Here is a 22,405-nt window from a genome sequence, read left to right as displayed (position 1 = left end):
GAGGGGATCAGAACACAGGCTAAGAGTCAATAAGATGGAGGCAAGGGCCTTTTCTTGGTAGAAACAGTTACAGAATACTGCCACTAACTGATTTCATTTGCTGATGCTCAAGGGAAGAACATAATGCTGCCTACAACAGTCCTCCCCAACTTACTGTCCTCCAGATGTTCTGGACTAGAAGTCCTGTCAGCCCATGCCACCATGGACAATAGTTAGGAATGCTGTGAGTTGTAGCCCAAAATTTCTGGCCTGCATCATGTGGCCAGGAAAAAGGGTTATTAATGTTAGAAAAAAAACCTAATGCATATCTTTTTGAGGAGGACAGGGGGGGAATGGGAGGATCATGTTATCTATATTCTATGCAATACAGCCAATTAATGATCAGGAGATTTCTCCTCTGTACCATGACTCTATTATTGTGTTGTAGGCTTTAAGCATTAATAACCAAAACAAACATTTTGCTAAGAGATCCCTCTATTATAGTGCAATTGTTTTTTAAAGACCAGTGAAGCTGAACTATATGGATATTTAAAAACTGTTAAAATGAAAAGCTACTAGTTGCAATATTTCAGGATTAGTTGGCAGAATCCTAGAGCAGAGGTAATCCGATTAATGGCCACAGTTAGTGCAGCTGAAATGCTCAGAATCATTTTATGGAAGTGTAAAGCTACAATGGCTAAACTTTCCCCTTTTCATTTTCAGTGCTTGCCTTAACAGTGCATACCAGATCAAAACACATAGCCTATATTAGTACGTAGGAAGAAATGAAAGAGGTAGAAAAACCAAGAGTGCCACAGAATTAGAGTTGTTTTCTGAACCCAAGCATAATTTGAACATTCTTCCCATGTAGTAGTTACATATACATTGTAACTGGATTTTTTGAACACCTTGACAAAGCAATGGGGAGCTAAAGCAAAGCAAAGCTATAGCTAAAGCAAAATGGTTAATGCCTCTTTGGGCTGGCCATGGTGGTGTTGAGTTCCCTCTTGGTTAGAAAATGCAGCAGTAAGACCTTTGCAAAGGAAATCTTCCCTGGATCCAGAAGATCTAATTATAGGTCAGTCTGACACGTACCATCCTCCACTAAGGTAACTGAAAAACTGTTGGTGTTGCTACTCCAAATGCACCTGTATAAAATTGCTCATCTAGTCCCATGTCAACTGGGGTTCAACTAGGATATGGGGGCTCAGACTGCTCCGGCTACCTTGCTAGACGACTTATGCCACTAACTAAATGGGGGGAGCAGAACGCTACGAGTTCTCCAGGACATCTCAGCTGCTTTTGACAGCATTAACCACAACATCCTTCTGGACTGCCTATGGGAGCTAGAACTTGGGCTGCTGTTTTGCAGTCATTTCAGTCCCTTCTATTGGCTCAGGTGATACTATGGGCTTATGGAACAATCCTGCCCCTCATATTTTCTTTTAGATTTTAAGACAAGGTTACTGCTATTGATATGTTACCAAGTCTTCACTCTCCCTCAAAAAACATTTCCAAAAACTATAGAAACGAACACTTTTACAGAAAGACTAGAGATGTAAAATGTTTGGAAATAATGAAGCCATGGGGAAAATGATTTTTTAATCCTCTCTGTAAGATTCCCAGCATAGTTATTTCATCTAATCTTTATTAAAATAAGTGATCTAATGTATCTTCTACTGAAAGACATTTAGCAAGCTCCAAGTCATGCTCATCTTTCCAGTAAGAGTCACCTTATCACAAGGTGTAGTAGAGTTACCATATCACAATATGGGACAAAATGTGCATTATTGATGGTTTGGATTTTGTTCTTCAGAGTCCTGTATTTCTAGGCTTGTTCTGGTTAGATACTGTACAAGTTTTTAATACAGTTCTTATCTAAAATCCATATGTAAAAAAACTTCTCAGATTCTCCCATCACTGTCATCAGATGGAATAGAACTACATGAGGGTTATCCTATCTATATTCCTTTTTTAAACAGATTAACTTTGAGACTTCCTTCTACAGAACTCACTGCCCATGTTTTTAATAAAGTTTTCAATTCACTTTCACCACCAGGAAATGCTGCCTCAGCTATCAAACTGCTGCCACTAGTACAAACTTCTCTACCTAAAGGACACCCTGTAGCTTAGCTCCCGTGAGGCTGACTTGGGGTAGACTCTACTACTAGAAGCCATCATCAAATTTACACACAACCACACCTGCACCCACATGCATGCACACAATAAATTGACTTTTTTTTAACACAGAAGTTAATAAAATGACACTCTGCAAATAATACTTTGAGATTGCTTATAGGTTCTTAAATATGGTAGCTTACTATTCCTTAGCTAATTCTTTATCAAATAAATAAAATCTCCATAGCTTTCCCTTCAGATCAGATTTCCCTAAACTTTGCCCCACAAACAGGATTTAGAAATTTCCTAAACTCTATTACAAATAACAACAGATAATGTACACCAATCATCTTTGTCCTTCACTTCTTCCTGTTGCTTATAGGATGGTTCAGATGTTTCAGGGAATGTTGATGGTTTTTTCTGGTCATACTAAAGAGGAACCTAAAATATTTTATATAAATCTTGTGCTCATAAAATTATCATGTGTGGTATATTGAAAGTATAGTTTATCAAAACAAGTACATCTACGCTGGTAGACTGGAAGAGAAGCACATCATTCTTTTATCACTCCATGTTCAGATTCTTCATGAGCTGCTGCAGTTTCAGGGTATAAAAACTTCTGAGCCAAATTATTAGAATTTCTGTTATTTAAAAGAGCAGCCCACCCAGCCCGTATCTCATTAAGGGGTGTGGGCAAAGGAATAACTTTTTAATGGAGCTCTGGGGAAGTGGCTGCTCTTCAAGGTCAAATGAACATCAGAGCTTGAACAGCAGGCTGTAATCTTGGTTTTGGACTACAAAGATGCAAATTTATGCAACCCCAAATCCAGAAATGTCTTCATATTCGATCCCTCAGACCATACCTCTTCTTCCAGATCTGATGGAGGGACAGAGGGCTTCCAGGTCACTAGTGTACTCCATCATGGCCAATGGCCCTGTTGCTAAATTTTGGGATTAGAGGGGAATGTTCCTTCAGGGTAAACAGAATGAATTTTCTGAGGTACCAATCCAAGAAAGTATGCTTGCAGTTAGCTCTGTTTTTCATTCTGCCACTCTGAGGGGTGGGAGAGAGTCAGAGGTGCAGGAAGAAATGCTCTCATTTCATTTGTGGAAGCCTTTTTCTTTTTCAGCAGCTCTGCACAATCACCTCTTTTATTTTCTGCATGAACTCTTATTTGAAGAAATATACAAGGTGTTCAGAGGTATTGCACTGCAAGAGCCTCAGGGGCTGGGTGAGCTGGAGATGCTTGATAAACTGAAGCTACAACTTCCATGGAGCAGAAATGGCTGAGTCAAACTCCCTTTCTGCACTCTGGCGGCCATTGCTAATGTGTCTCCCTATTTCAGCTAGAGAACGTGAAGCCAGTTTCTCAGCATTTGAACAAGCTCCAAAATGGCAGTATTGCTGGGAAGCACTGGATCCCAGGAGGCCACTGTGGCTGAAAACTCATCCCAGCCAAGGTCCAGAAGGACTCTGATTCACTATGGAATGAGCAGGATTCCCAGGGGGTACCCTGGAGTTTTCCTTGTGCCTGTGGAAGTGGCTTGAGATTGTTGGCAATGGTGTACTTGGGAAGGCACTGAGTAGGAGGAGGGAACAAAGAACAGAAGCAGAGGAAAAGCAACAAGAGGCTGCAAGAAAAATTGAGTTGGCCTCTTTTTAAGAGTAGAAACAAGAAGACTGAAAGGAAGTTAAAGCTGTGAGAAGACAAATGGGAACACAGGTTAGAGAATCAGGCATTTAATAAGGGGGCCTAATCTAATGATGGATAGAAAGGAGGCCATCTTCTTGCAAGTAAAGGCAAAAACATCTGAATAGCATACGGAGGGAGAGGGTAGTAGGGGAAAAAGGTCATATGGTTCCTGCTTTCCAAGCTACAGGAGAGAAAAAGCACTATACCAAACCGGAGAAACTGGGTCTTGGCAACCATAATTATTTCAATCTGATAGTGATAGGAAAAGGGTCTGAGAGGAACCTTGGTAGGTCTCTACATTGATCAGCACCATATCAAGACCAACGTCCTACAAAAAATATCCAGTACCACCAGCATGTGGTTTCAAATTGGTTTTACAGTAAGTGGCTGAAAACATAAATTTAAGTTTCTAAAACGTAGACTCACAACTCCTCTGTTTTGAAAAAATAACAAATATTGCCTGAACTATATTAAACGTAAATATGATTTCTTTTGCCTCTATTTAATATCCAGAGGCAGTCATGTAAAAAGCTGAAGCAGAACTAGTACAACTGTTGAACTAGAGTTGCCTCATCAATGTAGAAATACCAGAATTGCCACTGTAATTCTTGACACAGCTTTAAAAATTTGCAGTAGAACACTTCTAAAGATCAGCCTTGCCCAACGCTGCACTCTATTTCATTATACTTCACCGTGTTTCAAGACATAATTGTTACATATATGATACAGAAGATAGTGGCCTACTTCTCCTGAGGTGACCACCCATTTCAGGTAACAAACCACGGCTGGCTGTTGGAACCCAGTCTGCTTCACCCATGGTGGCTTGCTTTTTTCAAATAGGTGACTCTGGTGGATTGTTAGATTGTCTTAAGCCAGGCAACTGTGAGTACAGGGAAGCAGTGAGCACGGCATGAAGCAACAACCCACTGCTCTTAAAAGATCTCACCCATGGTACCACAAGCAATAGCCCCCCCCCCCCACCACCAAAGCAAAGTGTAAGGGAGGTCACTCGTTGGCCACCTTTACAAAAAAAATGTTTTGCACCTCAAAATTTTTCTTACTTTTAAAAAATGATCAACCTTGCACAACTATAGTGAGTTCCCACTTCTATGGGTACAAAACAGGAAAATTGCATGGGCAATGTTCTGGGGTAACTGGTATGAAGGTGCAACAGGTGCCAACCCTAGACATTGACCCAGAGAGGCTCCAAATAGGTTTATTTTTTATTTTTCTCCTGACAGCTACCTGTGCGCAAACTGTCAAGGGAAAGCAAACGTGGGAGTGATTTTTGCTCGCAAAAGGGGTTCGCCTTGTCTTCCCCTCCTCCTGTGTGACCTGCCCTGGGGCCACACTGTCCCTCCAATAGGTTCCACTGCCACCCACTTGTCCATTTACTCCCAAGACTCTGGAGCAGGGGTCTCAAACTCAACTTGTGTGGGGGCCGCTGGAAGCAGAGTCTGGGTGAGGCTGGGCCGCATCAAGTATTCCACCCCCGCGGTGGTGGTGGGCCGCTCATCCTGCGACCGGCCTGGGTGCCGCCGGCGCTTTGAAGGCCGCAGGGCCCCTCCCCCGTGCCCGCCCGTCCCGGCAATTGGCCCGCGGGCCACCGGTTTGAGACCCCTGCTCTAGAGTCTAGGTGCTCCAGAAGTCGGCAATGCAGCCCAATCCCTTTTTGACTTTTACACCTGCTAAAGGTAGGGCTTTCTTTTGAAAGAAGGGATTTAAACAGGGGACAAAGTGTTCGGAGTGGGAAGTATAGGAATTTCATAGATGACTATGCAAATACTTCTCTGTGCAGTTCCAAAACGAAAGTCCTTTCTACACAGCATCTTAACAAAGTATAGCTAACATTGTTCTTTAAAATCACTTTAATCTGTTAAAATCATTTTATGTTATCAAATGTTAGCCCATGGTGGAAAGCAGGATTCTAAGCAATACAAATAAACATCTCCAACTTCCCGCTGGCCCTTCTGTAGACAAGCCCGACGATTCGGTTGCCTATTTCTGCAAGCAAATTCTTTTGACCTCAGCCACTGTTAATGTGACTAAAGCCCTTGCACGACTGAAGGGACATCAATAAACTCTTTTCATTCTAGGAGAGTTCGCTAAATTGCATCCTTCCTTGCCTCACAGGAACCTGCAATATATCATGGGCTTCCCCTCCTGGGCTTCTATGGTCTTGGAAAGAGTACAAACATAACTTGTGGAATACTGTACAGGACACTGCCCTCAACAAGACCAAGCCCTCTGGCCAGTGTCAAATAATCTGTCACTATAAAGTACTTGTATCCAAGCCAGATATTTATTGCTATTGATCGATCTGATCCTACAGAAAGACTTTTGTTCTTCCAGCCCAGGACTTTGACCTCAATTAAGTTATGAATTTCAATCCGATAGACTGTTCCACTTACCCTGCTGCTCTCTCTGACTGGATTAATTAGAATTAGCTAGGCCACCTTCGGATGCCTCATGGATCATATTATTATTATAATAAATATAGAGATGGCAGCAGTACACAGGGAAGAATTTTGAAAGATTGCTCACGCAAGTGCATCATTCAGAATCTGCCGATACTAATTTATCTGAATTTGATTACCTCATTTACTGCTTTTTATTTCTATTAGACCTCCAGGACATTATCCCAGCTCTGAAGTTCTCCCCTCCACATAAGGACAATCACGTTGGCACTTGCTTTCACGTAATGCTACCTAGTCGCAGGTTCAAAATGCTATTACAGCAGTCCATCAGAACTTCAGACAGCAACAACAGAATAGTCATTAAGCACTTAGTAATCTAAAAGGGGTTCTTAGACAATACCATTCTCCATTACCACAGGGAGAGGTAATGGAAAAAGGACAGAGCACCCCTCCACAAAGCCCTGACTCTTTATTATAAAGCATTTGATATAGACTTTTCATAAAGGTATTTAATTGGCTGGTCAAGAAACATGACCACCTTTATGAAGGTAAGGCTTAATTTTGGCATCTGAGTATACAACTCTCTATGCATTTTCTGATGTCTGCAGTAAAGCATGTGAAATGGTTATAAAATAGGCTTAATATCAAGCACAGCTGATTGGCTAATGGAAATTCCTAAACTTCCTGAGGTTAAACTTTGTTAGATACAGTACTTTAATGTGACTATCTTTATATAAAGGTTTACACAGTTCAGACTGTCAAGCTATGCTATTTTAATCATTTAGATTATTTCAACATCTAAGCCATCTATAAAAAGGTGAAATTAAGCAACTGCGTCCTGTTAAAATGGAAGCCTGCATAGTTCGTAGTATAAGGGCTAGATGATTCAACATGAAAATTTATTCTCTGGACAAGCTACAAAAAATGCATCTTCGAAGGACCCCCCCCCCATACTCCCCCCTAAAAAACCCTGGCTATCCCACTTTCTCAAAACTTATCTGATATTAGATTAATTTTAACAAAAGAATAAAGCTGGTCTGCAGGTACAGATGCATTCTGACAACAGGCTCATATTGCCTGCACATTTCTGTGTTAGGACTGTATTATTACCAATTAATTTAACCTTTAATTATAACAAAATGAAAAATGAAAGCCAAAGAATAGAAAGCATGGAAGTCTATTGACCTGATTATTTCTCCTAATTATTGCTTTCATTTTGTTTCACTCCTGGTTTATTGTAAAAAAAATCCTCCAAAGCTACTTTATTTAAGCTTGCTAGCTTCCAAGGCTATTTCATATGTCTGAACAGGTCTCTGTAAAGCCTAGTCTGCAACAGTGATGGCAAAGAAAAAGCAGTGCAGTGCTAGCCAGCTGCACTGCTCTGAAAGGTACAGTAATTACTAAAGTCTAGACACCAAGGTCATGAGGAATGATTAACAGCCTAATTGACCAAGGACATCCAGGATTTGGCATTTGGGTGTCAGAAATATACTGATGACACCTAACTCTATCGTCAAAGGCTGTGGAAGTCTGAATCAGTGTACTGACAGACTGCCCGCAGACTAAAAACTGAGGCCCAATTCAGCCAAGACAGAAAAGCTGATGGCAGATGGCATGATTCAGAGGAGGCGATACACCTGTTCTGGATGGGTTGGTACACTGTCTGAAAGACAAAACTTCTCAGCTTCAGGGTTTGCCTACTCTTGATATTGTGTCCACCTGGACAGGAATCCCTTTACTCAGTTCTGGCCGCAATACCAGTTGCTTGCCTTCCTGAAGATGGCAGATCTGGCCACAGTTATTAAACTTTACTTAACCACACCTGAAGCACATACAGGCATATCCAGAAGAGGGGTTTTGCCATATCTGAATCAGTTTGTCTACTTGCAATATTTCTGTTTTGGCTAGATTCTGACAAGTATAAATAAATAAATATTCTATGTGGATAACCTTTTGAAAAGTATCTGGAAATTGCACCGGATGCAAAAGGAAGTAGCCAGGATGCCTCCTGACACTCAGTACATAGTTCACCCTACAAAGAACCTCCTCCTACTTATTTCTGGGCCCAGTTCAAAGTCCTGCTTTAAAATGTATTCGGATTAGAATTGCTACACAGTCTCCATATGGAAGCACTTTCCTTGTATGATTCTATTCTTGTATGGTTCCAGTTCTGGTTCCAAACCAAAAGCTTTGGAGAAGTCTCTTCCTTTTTGTTGTTGAGGGTTTTGGTGTGAAGAGATAGCTCCTGAACACTCTCTCCTGATTAGTAGAGATTGTACAGCTTCATGGTTTACACCAGACCAGAGCGCAATGAAATGGGCAGGGAGCACGGCTGAGAACCGATGGAGAAAAATGCCAAAGGAAGCAATTGAAGACTGATGTGTGTCTGTTTACAGGATGATTTTGAAGCAGTAAATACTACATCTCCGTCTGTAATACATCCTCTGTCAGAGATCACTTGTGAAGAAATCCAGAAGATCTTATCTTTAGACCAATGACAAATGTTCTCTTACCAAGTGAGAGGTCCTTGAGTACTCCAGATGCTCTTGGATGGGACCAGTTATCTGCAACCATTTCCTCTCTTAATTTACAACAGTACCTAATAAGTACAAGTGCTTCACAAATAAACACAAAAGGATCTATAGCTATGTCTTTGTTCTGTGAGAGATAAATCAGAGGACTGGGGACCGTGAACTGTTCTATTATAATAGCAGCGCTGGTGGAAACAAATGTCTACAATGTTCCCAGGTAAAACAGTGCAGTGTATTGTGGACTAGATGACCTGCTGCAAAGTGCTTCCTTTCAGTCCACTGGCTTCAGTTCTAGGTCTAAGTTATAGTTCTCTAGCACTGAAAACCAGAACTAGCAGAGTTACAAGCTGCGATCTTAACTTTTCCCAGAACCCCATACAAACCCACAGAACATGCTCACACCACAGCATAAGAACAACGGTGCATTAACCTAATCAAGGAGTAGAACTGGCTTGTTCAAAATGGCTATACCTGCCCAAAGAATCCAGGCTTCATTTGTTCCAACCTTTCTCAGGTTTATATTACAAGCCAGTTTACCTTCAGTACTGGGGAACTGACATCTGCCCATTCAATACAGCCAGCAGCCAAGTCTATAAATGGTGACAAGAAGAATTTTCTATTAACTCCAAAAAATTCTTTTGTCAAGGACAGCTCTTTGGAGTGACAGGGTGCAAATATGATTGATGCCAGGTTGAAAGGTAGGGATTTGTCAGTGCTAAGTAAAGACAGCAGCCACACACGTTCCTCCGTGTTTCAAGATGAAGCCCAGGATTAAAGGAAGCAATTTGTGGCTAGAGCTCCTCTGTTATGATGCGCTCACCTGGAAAACTGATTCAGCTGCCAGAGGAATCCTGTTTTATTCTTGAATAACAGCTTGCATTTTCACACCTGAATTTTTTTTAAAAAAAGAACAGATAGCCCCAAGAAAGCTTAGGCCTTTGGGACAATGACTTCTAAAATTATACTGGTGATTTAGCACATTCAGCACATGCTTTTCAGATGACTAAGGGTGCAATCCTATGCATGATTAGACAGAAAAATGGCATACAACTCCCAGCATGCCCCATTAAGAGGCATAGATTAAATCACATCTAAGTAAACAGAAACAAGAGGAAGATAATCAAATAGAAAATAGGCACATCAGAGAGTTTTCTATACCACATTAATATATGAGAAGTCTTCAAAAAGTTTCTGCACTTTTATATTTTATAAATATATTTTATATATTTTTTGCTGATGGCATTAAGAACCTGGTATGGTGCTGGGAAAAATGCATTTCGCAAAGGAAGGTGACTATGTAGAAAAGTGATGTAATTTGCTTTTGAAATTCTTAATAAATGGAATTTTAAAAGTGAAGAAACTTTTTGAAGAACCTTTGTACATTTATTAAAACATTTTTAGGGAGATTGCTTTTCAAGGTACCATCCAAAAATATGAAAAATTACTGGGGAATTTTTAATATTTTAATGGCTATGTTAGAATGCTGCAATGAATCAGTTTAGTATGTGACAAAGCATCACAGCAAGCCTTGCTTTTTGCATTTCATTATCCAGGCCCATTTTAAGGTTCTCACACTGACGTATAAACCCCTGAACAGCTTAGGGTCTGGATATCGAAAGGAAAGGCTCCTCCCGTATGTACCTACCTGGACCCTACAATCACGGAGGTCCTTCTTTGTGAGTCACCTTTAGAAGGAGGAAGGAAGGTGGCTACAAGAAGCGGGGCCTTCTTGGCTGTAGTGCCCCGACTATGGAACCAGTTTCCCTGGGAGGTGTGCCTGCTGGAACATTTTATACATTTTGAAGCCAGGTTAAAACCTTCTTATTCTCCCATTATTTTACTTGTTGAATAGAATATTCTGCTTTTATACTGCTTTTTATTCATTTTATTGGTGCTGTAGATTAGTTATCACATTGTCTAGTGCGTTGTTGTTATTATTATTTATCAGTTTATATTTGAACTTTTATGATTACTGTGTTATCAATATGCTATGCATTGTTTTGATGTTTGGACTGATGGTTACACAGTTCCAAGAATTTTTACTATGGGACGGTATATAGAAGTTTTAAATAAATTTTGAAATAAACAAACAGCTCCACTTGTCTTGTCTCAATGTCTCAATTTGGCCCACATGCTGAAGCCTTCTCTTGCTCCTCCTCTGAATCCAAACCAGCAGGCCTTGAGAATGTGTTCTATGAGCAACTATCTTGCTTACTCCTAACAAATGTTAAACTGCGCTTAATCTAAAACAGAAGAGGAAGCTTAACATTAATATCTGATGAACAGTAATCAGGTAACTATGATGTCCAAAAGTGGTCAAGGACAGCTCTATGAATTAGGCAGAAGAGCTGACAGAATAGATTCTGGCAGATGTGCTGATCAGGTGAATAAACTTCTAGAGCCTCTGATCTATCCCAATGGCCAATGCATTTAGTTCCACCCACTACACATGCTGGCATGTCAGCTCAGACATATCTAAGTGTGACTGTCCGGTGACCATAAGTAACTCATAAAATAAAGGTACAATAGTCCCAGCAGAATTCAGCAGTCAGTGTTCCACCAACTAAATATTTCCCAGGAACAGAATATTTTAAGATTCGGATAGAGCAAGGGTGGCCAAACGAAGACTCTGGAGGCACATGTGCCTCTCTGAGTTTATTCTGTCGCTCACAGCACACTGCCTGTTGGTACCCACTTGCTGCTCACAGACACTGCCCGCTGGTGCCTGCTTGCGGCTCTCAAACATCTGCCTTTAACCATGTCTGGCTCTTCATTGAGCAAGTCTGGCCACCCCTGGGATAGAGGATGCCGAGCTTTGAAAACGAATTAATGTTCTCCTCATAGTCTACCAATGACAACACACCCGAATCCTTAAGCCCTGTACATTCTTCCAAGGGCATCTCCAGATGCTAACTCCACAGGAACACAAAGGAAATAGGACACCACTTCAAAATCTGACGTTTCTTCCCTGAAGTTAAATTTCATTATGGCAACACTATAGATCAATATATGTGTGCTAGCAGGAAAAATGGCTGGCATTTCCCCATACTTCAGGGGTTTAAAGAATGTCACAAGGAAAAAGATGTATGTATAAAATCCAGCAAAGTTTGGAAAGCAGGAGAGCACCTTCCGCTCAGAAGAATCTCTGTAGTGCAGTTTGTTCACATGCCAAAGATAAGAGGACAACCCAAGTGAAATCCCTGCAGCAGTCAAAAAGCATTTTAATGTTCCAGCAGAAACCAGTGAGCGCTTTGAACAATGTTTCTGCTGAAAAGGTTTTTTCCTCAGAAGATATAAACAGCATCTGCTGAGTACTGACCACTTAGCATTCACCCTGCTGCCAACCTGCATTCTTCGGAGAGACCTGCGAGAGAAATGTGGAACTGTGCCACTTCTAATAACTGTGACTGGCACCAAGTCAACGTTTTAATGCAGAAAGCTACCCTCTGTCACTAAGCGGATCTTTCCTTTATTTTGGTTAATGGATTTCACAGCCATTGGCAACAGTGTAAACAGTGTGGGCATATACGTTTGCAATCCCTGAACAGCAAAATTAAAAAGGAAAGAGAAAAACTAATGTTGGGCTTTGAATGCCCAAGCAATCTTGTACATCAGGGTATGCTGTTTTCTCTGCTGTCCACCTTCTTGGGGACTTAAGCAGCTTCACAGTTAGAAATTTGGAGGGGCAGGACACAGGACTGGGGAACAGGTGAGGATTCTGAAGTGTCAAGGTTACCTAGTGATGTTTCTCAGGCAGAGCGTGAGAATCACCTGCTCTAGAAGAGGCAGAAGGGTCTTCAGAGGGGAGGTGGAGGAGATGTGAGACTCGGTCCTTGACCCAGTATGGAGGTGATGAGAGAAACAAGCTGCCCAGTGAGAGGGTCTTTGCCATTCCAGCCGTCTTGTCCTCAGGCAGCAAAAGCCATCCTGATGGTGGAGTCAGAAGCTTTACCAAAAGGGAGGGAGGAAGGGTCACAGGAGAAGTTTCCGTTTGGATTCAACTCTTCACATGGGCAAAGGCTTCTGCTCAACCTTGGCAGAAGACTATTTAAAGTTCATACTGTTCTGTAATCTGTGCTACTGCACTTCAAGGGATAGTCTTGACTTTGATAACCAGAAAGAGGGAAGGGACCCGCTCACAACACCCATATACTTCAATTCAGAGCTTGTTCATAGGTGTACCTATGCAAAACAAATGTAAAATGGAGCCATAAAAGGGTGGATGAGAAGGTATTGAGGAGGTGAATAATATCATGAGGGGATATTGCTTTTGGGGAACATTAGCCAACACTAAGTGCAAGCTCTGAGTTACACGGAATGTATAACTGCATCACACTGGAAGATGACAGAATGAAAGGAGACATAAAAGCATTTTAGAGGGACAGAATAAAAAAAGAAAGAGAATGGAAAGAAATACTAAAGCATCTTTGACATATCCATAATTTCTACTTCATTTCTGGCTAATGGTGGAAATTAGTCTTGAGATAGTTGATAAAATCAGCCTGTCTGTGCTGGGTTAGTACCATGATCTGTGGCCAAGCAAGTACTTCTAAAATTGATTTTTCTTTTTGGCAACCGATGGTCCAGTCAATAATAATGTCGTTTGAGAAGGATTGAGTCATGAGGGAGATGAACCTTCCCTTCCATTTATTATGTTTGTATTGTCTCTATTTGAAAGGACTCGCTCCCCCATTCGCAAATGCGTGCATGAGTATAATATAAAGAAATAGCAATTCGGCATCTTGGTCCCCAGAAGCACTCTGACTCACAAGCGCCTTGGAATTTAAACTCACAGAGCATTTTCTGTCTGCAAAAGGAAAGGTTATATGAAGGCAACAAGAATGCTACCCCTTTGAAATAAAAATGGACACCAAATGATCAGTTACCTAAAACTGACTGTCCATCTTGAATCAAGTAGAGGAAGGCATTAACACTGCCCTCTCTGAAGCTGAGCGACGTATTGTAAGAAATGCAACAAACCAAGAGGCAGTGCCCGAACAAAAGGTAATATGCCACAAAGGTTAACATTTCTGGTGCCAGCCTCATGTTTCTTGGAATGTACAAGTGCGCCTGAGCAAAGCAAACAGCCCAGTCCCTGCAACAGCACATTAGGTTACCAATGCCAACAAACTCAAAAGACTAGCAATTTTACAGCTTTTGTGAGCAACACACTTAAAAGGTGTGGAATCACATTAGTCAAATTATACTGTAATGATGCTCTCCAATGCCATGAAGGAAGATTTTGCAAGAATAAGGTAATGAGACAGAACAGTAGAGAAGCAGTGTGCTTTTATCTTTCCTGGGAAAGGAATGATATGTGAAGTTGTACCATTTAAAGAGTTGGTTGTACAAGACCAAGGAAGTAGTGAAAGTTTAGGAAAAGAGGATGCTCCTAGAGATAAGGGGCATTTATTACAGAAAATGCACAATTTTCTTACTCTATCTTTGGATTCTTTTGCATGTTTCTATAGACTTACTTTGAGTAGTATCTTATTTCTACTAATCCTCATTATTTTGTCACAATTTTATCCAGGTTGTGACCTGCTATAGGGTTTCTATAGCAGAACATAAAAAGTTGGATTTTATTTTATTTATTTTTCAATTTATAGCCTGCCTTTTCCCTACAAAGGGCTCAAGGCAGCTTACATCTCCTCCTCCATCTTATCCCCACAACAACAACCCTGTGAGGTAGGTTGGGCTGAGAGTCTGTGACTGACCCGAAGTCACCCAGCTGGCTCCATGGCTGAGTGGGGACTAGAACCCAGATCGTCTGAGTCCCAGTCCCATGCTCTTGAAATTGAAATTTTTAAAGTTAATTTAAATGTTTAAAGTTAAAGTTAATTTAAAATTGAAATGGATTGAAATGTTTAAAGTTAAATAAAATAAACTTGAAATCCACAGGTAATGGTGCTAGTTTTACTGTCCAAATTCCTTCATGTGTGTCAATAAACTCAGGTGCACATACAAAGCTGCAGATGTTACCCTGATTCTTTCTTTACAGTGGTAGAACCAATAGGTTATATATACCTGTGGAACAAGAGATCTCTCCTTACAAGGACTTCTAATTCTACCCTAATATTTACAGATATTACCCCTAATTTATGTTTACACAGTTTAACCAGAGTCCAGGCTATTCATATCATTTGATTGATCTAAATACTAGGCGATTTGCTGTGTACCAAAGTTAAATTCATTTGCCTGTTCTTCCTAGAACTTGGGTTTCCGATAAAGAAAAATGACATTGTTAACACTAATCCCCAGTATACAAGCCAGTAAAAGGTCACATACGAAGATATGCAATCTGCTCTTGATGACTTATTACCATTTAATCTATCAATTTGCTCTCAAACCTTGTCTACAGACACTTCAATCTGTGGTAATGTTTCAGATTTATCGCCTTCTAGAGGTCTTCCTCCAACATCCTGTTCAAGGAAGATGCTAAAAACATGTTCCGCTTCTCTGCAATATCTTTGTGAACCTTGAGTGCTAATCTCACACCTGGTGCGTGCGATGGCCAATTCCCTTGTAGATTTCCTGCATCTAATGTGTTGGCCATGATTACCGGGCCTCTTTGCTTCAGACAGCTACTGGTGGAAATATTTTTAAGGGCACTACGTTTCTATACTGCCCAATAGTTAAAGCCCTCTGGGCATTCCACAAAAAATTAAAATACAACTTGAAAAGAAAAAAATACAACATTTAACAAACAAAAGTGTCAAACAGTTTGAAACAATGTTATTAACAACAACATTCCAAGACTTGATAAAAACAAATAGTATTTTAAAAGTTATATTATATTCCTGAGAGTTGAAGAAATGCCCAGGAATAGAAAAAAGTCCTATCTGGGAATAGAAGAAAGCTTTAATCTGGCACAGAGAAAATGACAAGGGTGGTGCCAGGTAGACCTCACTACAGAGTACATTCCAAAACTGAGGGCCAACACTCCTTTGCTCTCCCTCCAAACTTCCCTTGGAGGTCTGGAAGAGGCACCTGGGGGAAGGCCTTAAAGGATGAGTGCAGGATTCCTCCTGGGAGAGATGCTCCCCCAGGTACTGCATACCCAAGACACATTAAGCTTTATAGGTTGAAACCAGTACCTCAAATCAAGCCTGAAAGCATGCAAGCAGCCACGGTATGGGCCCGGACTGGCCCCGTATGTGCAAATCTTCTACTATCCTCGTGATCCATCAAGTTGCAACAGTCTGTACAAGCGGCAGCTTCTGACCCATCTTCAAAGGCAGATGCACATGGAATGCATTAACGTAATCTAATGTAGAGGTTACCACAGCAGAGACTGGTAAAGCCTCTCCTCCTACTAGTCAGGGGCATATCTGGGCCACCAGCTGTAGCTGGAAGAGGACACTCCATGCTGCTGAGGTCACATGAGCCTCAAGTGGCAAAGACAACTCCAGGAGCACCTCAAGATTATGGCCCTGCTTCTTCAGGGAGTGAAGCCTCACCCAGAAAACACTGACAGCCTCCATCCTGTCACCCACTGGCCTGGTTTATTAGCCCTCATCCTGTCCAGGGCTGAAGCAGGCCATTGATCTAACATATTCAGAACTCCACCTGATGAGGATGCAAAGAAGACTCGGAGTTGCATGTCTTCAGCATACCACTTTGACGCTCTGGATGGCCCCAGCCAGCAGTTCCGTGTTAAATAGTACCTGTGGAGCCCCATGCTGGAGAATCCACGAGGCCAAACCGTAATCTCCAGGCACCACCATTTCCAGCCAGTCATCCTAACAGAAGCAGAGCCATTGCAACAGACAGCCTTGCCTTGACAACATTTCCGTACCTGGGCAGAAGAAACTTTCCAGGACTAGGCAAGGCTCTTCATTCCAGAAACCCAGAACTGTACAAGTTGTTGTTGTTAGTCGCGAAGTCGTGTCCGACCCATCGCAACCCCATGGACAACATTCCTCCAGGCCTTCCTGTCCTCCACCATCCCCCGGAGTCCACTCAAGCTCACACCAACTGCTTCAGTGACACCATCCAGCCACCTCATCCTCTGCTTCCCCTTCTTCTTTTGCCCTCTATTGTTCCCATCTCCAGGTCTGCTTAGACATGTAAATTCAAGCTACTGAGAAACTATGCATGAGCTCAAGACTCTTATCTGGACTCTAGACATTCTGAATTGGCCAGGGCACATGGAGCCTCTGGGCTAGGAAGATACTGCCTTGAATTCCAAGCATGACTGTTTAATCATTGTGAAGGTATACAGTGTAAATTCGGACTAAATGGCCTGTGTACTGTAGCTTACAGCTAAAGGTGAGAGAAAGGAGTGGGGGATGAATGCCATTTTAAACAGTGACAGCTTGGTTTTGAGAAGGAAGACAGGATTTGATCCCACAATGCAAAAAGCACACAGAAGTAATGCTTTTCAGACAGGGGATTTTCCAAGCAGCTCCCTCACCATGTTTCTGCAGTCAGGATGGGATCTGGCACCCGGGCTCAAGCAACACAACAACCAACAAGCCCTACTACAAGCCATGACTTGTGCTGGGAAAATTTGGATAACTCCTGTCTGAAAAGGCTTCTGAACCTGGTGAGATCCACGTTTCTTTCCTACCCTGCTCATCCTTTGATCGCGGCAGCATCGAAGAAGTATCTTGGCTGCATGCGTTGCCTGCCCTCTGCCCTAAACCAGTTAAGGCTAACCACGGTTTGTCTGGGTTCAAATAATGAAAGGCTACAGCTAGTTGAAAATAAGAGGGCACTTTTCTGAGCTCCTCCTCACAATCATGATGGCAGCCTTCCCTGTGTAAGCAGAAAGAAAGGCACTTAAAAGCCAGGACTGCAGTAGACCTGGGCTTTCCGTGGGATTCCTGTGTGGGCTGGGAGGGAGCAACCCCCTCTCATCCTAAGCAAACTCTGGTCACCTGAGCAGCGCAGCAGTGAGTGGCAGGAAAGGAAGGTTTAATCCTTCCCTCCTCCTACAGTTAAGACCCTGCCTCTTCACTAACGAACTTGGGGGAAAGCTTTATAGCACTGGTGGGGGAAGAGCCTCATCTGGGAAGGAAAAGGTGCATGTGGCAGTTGGGAGTGAGTGAGTGAGTGAGTTTTGTGGAGAATGGAATGGAGATTCACCTGTGCTACTTCAGAAAGTTAGCAGGAGGGAATGAAGCCTTCAGGAGTTAACAACAACAAAAGTTACTGGCTCACGCCTCCTGGCAGAGCAGAGCTTCTGATTCTGACCTGTTCCCCAAACTTAAGTTCCACACATTAAGACTAAACACAGTTAAACTATAGTTAGCCAAAAGCGCTATCTTTCTGATCTCCTCCTCACAGAAGCCTTGAGGAGGGGGAAGGGAGGCATAGTGAGCTCCAGGTTCATACATGTAACACAAAGCCATGGTTTAGCATTATGACCAAACCCAGCCTATGTATACCCACTCACCTGTGTGTGCGTGCACACAAGTGAGAGAGAAGAAAGCCAGAAATACATAAAGACAAGGAAGCACGTTTTAGATCTTGGTGATAGTTCCCTTAAAGATCATCAAATCACCTAAGTTCTCAAGCACAGTTCCCAAAGACACAGCCACCCAGTAGGTTATAGCCTGGGGGGTAGGGATTAAGGTAATTAGGTTTCACTAATGACTGATTTTAGCACAAAGCAAAGCCCCCCTCCCCCAACAATAGTTCTTTTTGCATCTCCTTGCCATGCAATCACCACCTCTTTCCAAGTGTACTATTAAAGGTAATTATCTACACTCAAGGAGCTGAACTCTGTCTGCCCTGTAATTTGGAGGGGGGGAAGCCCTGCCACTCGTTAATGCAACTCAACACTATGTGGTTGTTACAAAACCTGAAGGAATTCATGATCCTAAAGAAATAAGCAAAGGAGGACAGACAGAAGGCAGCAATGAACAAGACAAATTGTTTCAAGAGAATCTGATCTGAATCACCCTGGAATATATCATTCCAACTAATTCAGCTGCACAACTTCTGATCCTTCGAAAGTAGGGGCACATACAGTTCCTCTGTCATGAGGAACTATGGGTAATTTAAACCCAACAGTGGTTTCTGGAGAGGGGAGGCATGAGTTGCTGCAACTCATTATCACTGTGAAACACCATGGTTTTCTGTAACATCTCACATAGGTCTATAGGTGAAAGAAATTAGGAGGGTGGGTACCCGGAGGAGGGCTTTCTCTGCAGTGGCGCCTAAGTTATGGAACACGCTCCCCAGAGAGGTCCGCCTGGCGCCGTCATTATTTGTTTTTTGGCGCCAGGCGAAGACCTTTTTATTTAAGCGGCATTTTAACTGTATTACTAGAGTTTATCTGGCCAGGGCGGCTTATTTTATATTGTATTTTTGTATTTTTAATATAATGTTTATATTATAATTTATATTATAATTACTTTTAATTTATTGTTGTAAGCCGCCCCGAGGCTTTGGCGAATGGGGCAGCATAAAAATGTTTTAATAAATAAATAAAATAAATAATAAATAAAATGCTTTTTTCCCCTCACACTTTGCACTGTTAGGTCGCAAACTAACCTAGGTCACTACTGGTCACCCTGACTTTCAGGAGCTCTTAGTGCCTCCCAGAGCTGCTACTTAAGATACCATGCCTGCACATATAATGGAATGTAAGCTGGAAGATAGGATATGCAAAGTATCTGTTTTACTGCTGAGTTAAGGTCAATCAACAAAGGTACAGTTCTCAGCTTATATAGATATATAAACTTCTAGAGACTTGCACATGTGCACCTGATAATATACAAGAGCAGAGCCTCCAAATGGGCATGTGGTACTTATTCCTATTCCAAAATTAGGATTCCAGTGTTGTTCAGCTTGGAGACCATTTACCCCTCCAGCAAACATATACTGTCTTCTATATGAAGGTAAGCTAGCTTGAGCTCATCCTCACTCTCACTCTCTCATGTGTGTGTGTGTGTTATGGGGGGATGGATGGATGTACGGGCGTACAGAAAGATACTACAATTTAAGTAATTTTGAAGTCTAGGTATTAGGTCTGCAAACACATTACTGGGTTTGCCTGCAAACATTTCTATTTCACCCAAGACCTTTAATAAAGCTTCTTTTATTACTCTTGGGGCATAGGAGAGGATGCCAAACATTTTAATTTTGAAAGCATTGCTATTTTTGGCAGTCCCAAAATAGTCTGGTTAGAAAACTGCAATATATCACAAAAAACGGTGGCGGGGGTAGAGGGGACAGGATTCTGATTTCTCAATTCTACCCCAGGTTAAAATTTGGCAACCAGAACATGTGTGTTACTTTCATAAACCTGAACCAAATTCAAAAATTGACCATAAGAAAACATTATGTCTACATAACGTTGGATGATCCAGCCCTACTACGGTTTCTTCCAGGACCAGCTCAGGACAAAATGCTTCCTCTCCCCCCACAATCCCACACACAGAAGCTGGCCATTTCTGCAATTAAAGCTCATTTCAGTGCTGGTGACAGGATACCTGAGGGAAGCCAGACAGCTCCAGGGGTGCACGAAAGACTGCATGCTGCACAGCTTTGCAGGCCCAGCACCTGCTGCCTGGCAGGGAGAGCCCGTTCTTTTACTGAACTGGTGTGAACACTTCCAGAGCAGCGGCAATTCATTCTGGACATCAGGCAGAAGTACAAAATTGGCCAGTCTTCACCTATGTTCTAGTCATTGCTTGGCTAAGCCAGCTCCTCTTTGCTTGTCCTTTACCTCTGTGGGAAGCACTCTTTCCTTTCCCTTTCACATCACCTCTAAGCCTCCACAATGGTTCTCTTTCTGCATCAGCTTCAGGTTGCTAGTCCTTTTGGTGAAGACAGAATGCTTGGAACATTTTCTCCCTTTCCCCTTACCAAGTGGTCTTGCTTCCTTTAAACCCAGCTCCTTTCCCTCCTGGGGCTTCCTTCTCCAATGACCGCTTTCACCCCACATAGCGCACTTTTCTATACTCATGCAGCCTATACATACACTCATCAAGTCATGCTGGATCAGATGAAGGCCCGTCTTCTCCAACATTCTGTCCACATGGTGGCCAACTAGCTGCCACAGGGTAAAACCCAACAGGCACCCTCCCACCCATGGTATACACAGGCACAGTGCTTCTGATGCTGGAAGTAGTGTATTGCCATCAGAACTAGGAGCTATGTGAGAGTGCCTATGCCATTCTCTAAAATAGGCCCACTGGCCAAAAGAGACTGAAGACCACTGCAAAAACCCTGAGAAGGCTCCTTGTTTCTCCTACATGGTGCACACAACCTAACATGGCCCATATTCATGGTACTGGTGTGAAGTTTAGCAGTGAAGTGCCGAAGCGAGGCCGTAAAAACCATTTCTGCCCAGCCTCTCACCCAACCGTGGAAGAACCCTACAGAGAAGGCAGGAATCCAACTGAGCACGATCTGCGGTGTATGCTTCCCCTCGCCAGGAGCCCGACGTCACACAGTTGCCGCTCTCCCAGTCCATACCTGGCTGTTAACATCGGCTGTGTGCTGGAGCAGGACGGAGGCTAGCTCCTTGTGTCCCCTGTCACATGCCCAGTGCAGCAGAGCTCTGCCCTAAAACAGCAAAGAAAGAGCCACGTTAGACGAAATGGCAGGAGTAAGTTAGGCATCACGAACTTCAAGGCATTTCATTGGGTGCGTTCGTATGAACAGAGCTTGCACTGTAGTGTCATGAGTCTTTCTCCAAGTCAGGCCAAACGCCCATCTGGGAATCGGGGGAAACACCAGCTCTGGCTGGGGCTCTCCTTGCCCTGAAGGAACAGGCTTTCCATTTTGGGCCGGGGGGGGGGGGGGGCTGGATCTGTTCTTGTCCCTGGAAGTGGAAGCAGCAGCACGGATAGAGGTGCCTACAACAAGCTGAGATTGGTACCCCGGCCGCACCTGTTCCAAGATAGGGACAGCCTGGCTACTTTGATGCATATATGGCGAAAATGAATGGGATGCCTCTTCCAAGCATAATCTATTTGGACACGACGCTCAGCCTCTGAGGCCTTCTTGCAAGTGTCAACTCCGAGGGGGGCTTAGAGGGTGGAACCAGTGGGAGGGCTTCTCTGCTGCATGACAGGATGATACCACATGCCAGCTTGAGAGGATTTGTAATCGTTAGAAAAAGCTCTGCCCATGCCTTGCAGCAAGCTCAGCCTTCATGGCTGGGTTCAGACAACACTCTCTGACAGGTGCCAAAGGTTCTCAGCATGGAGATGAACTTACCTGCAAAAATGACTTATTTTGCATGGTAATCTTTTTATGATGTTTGTTTTGCTGTTTGTATTTTGTGTGCTGTAAACAGCCTAGAGAATTTAAACAAATAAATAAATTCTTGCCCGGAGGGGGGCACTGGACAGATGGGCACCTGCTCCACTGTGCCAGCAGCCCCCACCCCCTTCCAGGCTTTCCGCTGCTGCTCCCATGTAACTGTGCTCATTCACCATGGCAAGAGGGCAGCAGGACATTTTAAAAAAATGCAATTAACTACACAAGTTAAAGGAGGCAAAAATAAACAAAAACAATTTTAAGAAATTACTTGGCGAGCACAAGCAATCTGCAGGGTACTGCTGGGACTCCTTGGAAGGACTGTTCATAGCTGCCAAATGGGGAACTGTAAAAGCTGGCTTGTCAGCTAGCTTCCAAAGTCTGAGTCTTCCATATTCCTTTAAGTAACAAGAAAGCCATAGGGTGTCTGAAATCGTTCAGGGTA

The 22,405-nt window shown here is 42.7% G+C and overlaps 1 protein-coding gene across 1 annotated transcript in view; it reads right to left on the bottom strand.

Moving 5' to 3' along the window:
- Positions 1-22,405, bottom strand: part of ACBD6 (acyl-CoA binding domain containing 6) — a 94,271-nt gene that overhangs the window by 21,767 nt on the left and 50,099 nt on the right. The window contains exon 6 of the mRNA XM_044439147.1: positions 21,172-21,261. Coding sequence (XP_044295082.1) covers positions 21,172-21,261 — 90 coding nt within the window. The remainder of the gene's footprint in view (positions 1-21,171; positions 21,262-22,405) is intronic.

The sequence above is a fragment of the Varanus komodoensis genome, unplaced genomic scaffold (assembly GCF_004798865.1).
Source record: "Varanus komodoensis strain SLA01 unplaced genomic scaffold, ASM479886v1 scaffold34_1, whole genome shotgun sequence".
NCBI classification, from domain to species: domain Eukaryota; kingdom Metazoa; phylum Chordata; class Lepidosauria; order Squamata; family Varanidae; genus Varanus; species Varanus komodoensis.
This window is presented reverse-complemented; position numbering and strand designations above follow the sequence as displayed.